The 7181-nt window shown below is 36.4% G+C and overlaps 1 protein-coding gene across 2 annotated transcripts in view; it reads right to left on the bottom strand.

Moving 5' to 3' along the window:
• The window catches only part of UBE2G1 (ubiquitin conjugating enzyme E2 G1), a 130268-nt gene that overhangs the window by 17568 nt on the left and 105519 nt on the right, over nt 1–7181 (bottom strand). For both annotated transcript variants that reach the window (XM_023731135.1, XM_004376122.2), the window contains exons 4-5: nt 6411–6589; nt 430–553 (exon numbers count right to left, since the gene is read on the bottom strand). In XM_023731135.1, coding sequence (XP_023586903.1) covers nt 467–553; nt 6411–6589 — 266 coding nt within the window. In that variant the 3' untranslated portion in view covers nt 430–466. The remainder of the gene's footprint in view (nt 1–429; nt 554–6410; nt 6590–7181) is intronic.

Raw genomic sequence — 7181 nt, 5'->3', positions numbered from 1 at the left:
AAAAAAAAAAAAAAAAAGGAAAGAGAAATTGAAGTTATCCTTTACCATACATAATTCAATAAGAAATTGTAAGAAACTTCAGTGTCCAACAATGGTCAAGATGGTAGACCAAAAGGTAAAACAGAAGAAACTAAATGAAATTTAAGTACTTTATCATTAGAAACTGTACCATCAGTGAAAAGAAACAGAATGCCAACATACCAACCATTTTAACACAAAATATCTAGTTAAAAACAGCTGGGGCTACTACAAGGTGGAAAATAAGCAGGTTACACCAAATCCTTGAAAGTCAGCAGACTACTGGATAGTACTACCAAAAAATGAAGTCAATGACAAGCAATTCAAGTACCTAAATCACACCATTTCCCAAAATACATATGGCATTTACAAAAAGGAAAACTAGTAGTATGATTTTTAAAATAAACTTACCCTGAAATAAGTGAAGTTACTAGCTGCTGAATAAATGTCACTCAAAAGCAGTCTCTTGGCTTTTTCTTACACAGCGGGCAACTTTCCTTTTGAATTCTCCATTTCTGTCTTCCCTCCATTCTTTCTGTAGGTATAAAAGTAATATCAAATGATATTATGCAAACTCCCCTTATAATTTCAAATACTAATTTTAGTACTGAATGTAATGCTTTGGTAATTTATACTTTAAAATATTAAAAAGTAGAAAAGCAATAAAAAATATTTCTGCAAGGTACACTGCTGGGATACATGAACAAAAATCTCCTATGCAAATGACCTGTGCAGTCAAAATTCTCTTTAAAAAAAAGAAAAAAAAACTGTTAAGTTTTGATTACACTGAAAAGAAAGCGAAAATTTACAAATAAGACATTTAGTGTATCTGAAGGATCACCAGCCCTCCCAGAAAATAAAGCAGACATAAAATGCCTCCCGTATGAGGTAGATGGGGGTGAAAAAATACCTGTATGTATGGCATACTATTTCTAGTGCAAAAAAATAGTAACACCATTGCTGCCAGGAGCATGAAAATGTAACACAAACTAGCATAGTGTCACATGAGAACACTGCTGAATTTACCTAGCATGTAAACAGAAAATTCTTACAAAATGCCAAGTCATTTTTCTTTCTCTGAATGTTATTCACTAAGGACAGCAAAGACTACAGGAATCTTCAATCCTTGTCCTTTTAGAGGAAGAGTTTCAAAAAGCAGCTTCTGCCCTCAAAGCAAGACACACCAGCAGGCCAATCATTACAATAAACTGGGAGATAAATGATAATGCCTATATGTACAAAGATTACTATGGAACTATGTAAGAAGGGAACTAATCTAGGCTAGAGGATCAGTAAAGTCTTTCCTGGGCCTGGAGAAGGAAGTATTTTGAACATTATGGGCGACAACTGGGGAAATATGAACATAAACTGGGCAGAGAAATATATTAGGGAATTATAATTAATTTGGTTAGGTAAGATAATGGTATTGTAATTACCTAGGAGAATGTTCTGATCTTTTGGAGATGTTTGCTGAAGTATTTATGGGTAAAATGTTATAATGTCTCTAACTCATTATCATTTTTAAGTAAAAGAAAGAAAAGGCAACTCCAGGCAAAGGGATAAGGACAATCTTAAGAGAAAAAACAAAACAAAACAAAACCCCATTGCTGTCGAGTTGATTCCAACTCATATCGGCCTTGTAAGACAGAGTAGAACTGCATGTAGGGTTTCCAAGCAGCACCTGGTGGATTTGAACTGCCAACCTTTTGGTTAGCAGCCATAGCTCTTAACCACTACGCCACCAGGGTTTCCCATATATATATATCACCTAAAAATAGCACAATAGCAGAGAGAATTAAGACTGAAAGCAGGGAGATCAGATAGGAACCTATTATAATAATGTAAATAGAAAGTAAAAAGGACTAAAGTCAATGGCAGAGGGATAGAAAAGAGTTTAGAGAGACTTATATGCAACTGCGATTTTCTGGTCACTGAGATTAAGACTGGGCAAGGATGACTTCTAGGTGAAGAGTAGACTGATAGATGCTGGTTCCAAAGTATGGGATGGCTGACATAACTGCCATTAATTGAGTCCACTGTACCATGCACTGGGGATTACCAGACAGGTAAAGGTGATCATATCCATCTTATACATGAGGAACCTGTAAGCTCAATATAGCAAAAAGTTCGTGTTTATTTTCTTTCTCTCCTGAGAGCCTATTAAAATGATGATACTGGATTTTTTTTTTTTAAGGTATAAACTCTCAAGTAACAAAGAAGTGGCATGGAAGTCATGCAATAATGGGAACACACACCCCAAATTTCTGGAAGACCAAAAGCAGGTGGAAGTACTGATTGAAACAAGTACCAGAGGAGAGGAAGTAGCAATCTAGAGATGTCTCAATGGAACTGTGGCAGAGGAGGAAAGGAGCCTATTTAGCAGAACCCTAAAGAAGCTATAATTTGGAAATGACAGATTTGAGAAGAGCCAGAATAAGAAGGGCTAAAAATAGAGATTAATTAGAAATTTCAACAGTTTGGCATTTCCCCCATATCACCACCAGCTATATCCAAAAGTTTAACACCTTTCTAAAATACTAGTGATAATAAGTAGACTTTATGTAAACATACTAAAGAGCACAAGAATTAGGCTGCTGCTGTGGATGTTGGTACTGAAAGTAATTGCTTCTTCATTTTGGCATTTAAACGACATCTGTCGTCCCCAATCCTTATTCTCAGTTTAATATCTGGCTTTCCACCTACACACCACCCTTTAGTGAAACTTGCCAGTCAACACATACTGCCCCCTAAACACACACACACACACACACACACAAAACTCCACTCTACTTCCCTAGATCTTCATTTCTTAATCGTGAACAGACAGTTGCACGGAAAACCTACTGAGTGAAACAGGCTTCAAAACACAAAAGAAATACAATTAAAAAAATAGACCTCAGAGAAAGTTAATTTTTTAAAATCTTTCACTATAACTTCCTACAAGATACTATTAAATTCACTAAATGGTGATAAGATTCTATGGGGGAAAAAATGAGATAATAACAAGCTATTAAAAATTAAATATAATACCACCAAAATGAAAATTCAATAGAAAATTCAAAACCTGCACTATTTTAGATGAAAAAGATAAAACAATCAAGGACCAATCTGAGTAATAACTCAAACTAGTTCAAAAAAAGGGAGAATATTAAATATGGAAAAACTTCTTAAAAAATTAGAAAATTCCCCAGAGCCGAAGTCTTCAAACTGAAAGAGTATATCTCAACTACAGACAGAAAATTAAAGAGTTTACAAACACTGAAATTTCAGAAGACGAAGGATTGAGAAAAGAACTGAAAGGGAAGCAGAAAGAAAAGAACAGATCACCTAAAAACGGAGAAGAATCAGTCTAGCATCAACCTTTTTCGTCAGCAACAATAAAGGATAAAAGGCAAATTTGTATAAATTTGATCTCCCCCTCCTGTAGAATTCTATAAATATTAGTCAAGTGTAAAGAAAAAACAACACTTGCAGACACAAAAGGACTGAGGATTTAATTCCCACATATCCTTTTTCAAGACTTGACTCTGGGATGAGGTACAGCAAAAGGAGTAAGTCAACCAACAATTAAAAAAAAGGAAAAAGAAATGGAGTCCAGGAAACAGAAGGCCCAAGATCCAAGGAAGGCAGATGGGCAGCATGCTGAGACAGTCAATCTAGTTTGCAGCCAGAGGATGAAGGGATCCAGGAGAAAGATCTCTAAGAAAAATGGCGGTTTCCTGGATAGGTACACCACTGATTGAAGAGATGAGAAAAACAAAAATATGATAAATAGAATGCAAAAATAAAATGCAAAAAAGAAAAGGTAAACAAAACTGTTTACAAGAAAATTATGATTTAAATATGAGATAACTAAATCAGAAAAGGAATTTCAAGAAAAAGAATGGAATAGATTTTGCACAATTTGTGACATTCAGACTAGAAGCAATATTTGCATATTCAACTTCACATTAAGGCCTATTTCTACCCTTATGGAAATATTCAGCACCTAGAGAATGACTTTACTGTTACAGTAGGTTTTGTTGTTTCAAGACTGAGCTGTTTTGAAGGGTTATTAATTTTTGCATTTTATTTCTCAATTATTTCCTCTTAATTTACCCTCTGTGAAGACTGAAACCAACCTATCCATTATGATCTTACTAAAAAGAGCTGATAGCTGAGCCATGAACCAAACAAAACTGCGGTGAAATGAGTTCCTTTAAAAGGCCTTTTGCCTTGGTTCTTTGGAAAAACAGCTTGAAAAGATTTTCCCCCTAAACCCTGAGGAGTCAGTTATGCCCTATTTTCTACCCCAGAGGATTTGTTACTTTTGTCCAGGTTAACTGACATCTCTTGGGTAAGCTGTAAACAACATGAAGCCTGATAACTTTTTGTCTGGCCCTGGGCTTCAGGCTGCCCTATAATTGGTATGCATCTTGCAGGATTGGTCAATATACTATGCAAATGAAGTGACTACAGACCATGCAAACAAAATATCTATAGCTTAATATGCAAATGAAGTGTCTGTGGCCTACCAAGAAAGGACTGGTCAAATGGGGGGGGGGGGGTCAGTTTGTGGTCCTGGTGAGAGGGCCACGCCTTGAAATTTACAAGGAGTTACCTGGATATATGTAGCAAACCCTACAGAGGTTTTCCAGACAAGACAGATGGGAAGCAGGAAGCAGCAGAATGAAGAAAGAAGAGAGAAGCAAGGAACCTCCTAAAAGAGCTGTAACACAGATCAAGGGCTGTAACACTGAAGACAGTGACAGGCCCAGAAGGGTCCCTGCAGTAGAGTCCGCAGTGACAGGCCTGGAAAGGGCCCTGTAGCAGAGTCCGTAGTGACAGACAGCAGAGCCAAGAGAAGGCCTGTCTTGAGGGAGCTGAGAGGAGGCCTATCCTAAGGGGGCTGAGAGAAGGCCTGTCCTGAGGAGGCTGAGAGGAGGCCTGTCCTGAGGGGGAGAAGAGGAAGCCTGCATGGCTGAGAGGACTATCCTGCACTGAAGAAGGGAGGGATATACTTTCTTCTTTGGGGGAGCCTTCCAGACTGTGCCTACATGCTCCTGATCCTGATCCAGAGTTGGACCATGTTACTTCCTTAATAAACCACTTAACTGTAAATATGGAGTGTAAGTTCTGTGTGGCCACTGCAATGGAATATTAAACCCAGGAAAGAAGTAGAAAGTGCTATGGGAAGGACAGCTGGTGTCAGAACTGGCAAAAAAGGCTGGAGTAGAGGTTATGTCTGACCTCCACACCTCATGGCAATCAGCTTTGGGCTGATCCTAGTCATTATCCCCTTGAAGCCAGACAGGTTCTGACACTCCTACTGCTACCATTTTACAAACAGTAATTAGCTCTCTCTCAAAATTATTCCATAGGATTTTCTTTCCCCCCCAAGCAGCTATCACCCTGTCTCCCTTGTCTCTAATGTTTGGATTAATACTTTACAAAGTTAAAGTGGTTATTAAATTACTAAGTTGAAGTGGTTTTATGCCAGTTTTTACTTCAATTCTATTACTAAGATAAAAAATTCAAAGCCATAGATTTAAAAAGAGATTTCTATAGTCTTTTTCTACATATAAGATCTCAACCAGGTTTTTATATAATAGGTCTGAATTAACCAAAGGGGGAAAAAAAGAACATTTAATCTCCTGGCTTTGTTATATACTAACAAAGGTTCCAAGAATAAGAACTGGAACAGAAGGTTTTTCAAAGAAGGTAGAAGACTGAGACTGGGAACTCTTTAAAGAGACTCTAAAGAAACAAATACAAAGTTTAATACATGTTCCTGGACTACATTCTGGATTTAACAACAATAAAAAAGGGCAACTATAAAAAACACTGGAGAAATGCAAATATGATGGGGTATATTAAATAACAGTACTGTATCAATGATAGACTTGTATTATACTTATGTGGACAGACGCTACTCTTAGAAGACGCATGCTGAACTATTTAGAGGTAAAGGGTTATGATATCTACAAACTACTCTCTCAAATGGTTTATCAAAAAAAAAGGAGCAAAATTTCTACAACTGGTTAATCTAGGTGAAGGGTATAGGGGCGTTCATTTGACTAATCCAGTTTTCCTGTAGATCTACAATTTTTAATAATAAAAGCTTGGGGATAATAACATGGACTTTAACAGACTTGATATTAAATTTTCTTAGGTATGACAATGGTATTATAAATTTACGTGTAAGATAGTGTCTTTATTACTAACAGATGCAGGCTCAAGTAGGTAGGAGTGAAGCTCAATTACATCTGCACCTTAGTTTCATATGGATTCAGAAGAAAAATAAATGGATATATATACAAATATACATATAAAGATATGGTAGTTCTAGTTGAGTCTTATGAAAGAGACCGATAGAGAGAGACAGAAAGAACGTGTGCACATGACCATCTTACCGCAGCATCGACATTAGCAGGTGAGTCTCCATTAGGATCTGCCAGCATAGAAATGACACTGATCATGATGGTTTCCACGGTGTGGATGGGGAGCCAGCGTTCCTCTGGCTTTTCATAACCATATTTATCTTCCCCAGGCTCATGAAGAATAGAAATGCACACATCACCATTTTTATCAACTGCAAAATTATAGAATAAAAGTCCTGTTGTTTAAAATATTACTAATTTAGTTTTGCATAAAATATCTATTACAAATGTGATCCTGATTCCCACAATATCTGGGTAAAACATTAAATATATACATAAGTTATTTTCCAAAACAGAATCTGCTAAACTTTCAAGAAGACTACAGATTTTACCAAATACACACGTTTCACCTGACAAGTCTGATGGGAACATAAGCATCTTTTTCATCTGTATAAAACTTTAAGATATCTAGCCTCTTTTGTGAAGTATCTGCTCTTAGCCTTTACCCATTTATATATTCAATATTTAGTTTTTCTTGCCAAACTGCTTCTTAATTTTTTGCCACGTAATTTTAGTCTGTTACTTTTTCCTTGCATTTCAATGTCCCAGTAATGTTCTTTATAGCTGGTCTTACTTTCTGACACAAGATCCAATAAGAATCATACAGTGTGTTTAGCTGATATTTGTCTTTAGTCTGCTTTATATAGTCTTTCATGTCTATTGCTTTGAAACTAGAAAGTTCTTGTCCCTAACACTCACCAAATAACTGATATTCACTACTATTTTTTAAATCACTTGTAACTT

This window comes from Trichechus manatus, unplaced genomic scaffold (assembly GCF_000243295.1).
Source record: "Trichechus manatus latirostris isolate Lorelei unplaced genomic scaffold, TriManLat1.0 scaffold00040, whole genome shotgun sequence".
NCBI lineage: Eukaryota > Metazoa > Chordata > Mammalia > Sirenia > Trichechidae > Trichechus > Trichechus manatus.
Note: the sequence above shows the minus strand (reverse complement) of the source record. Positions and strands in the feature narration are given on the sequence as shown.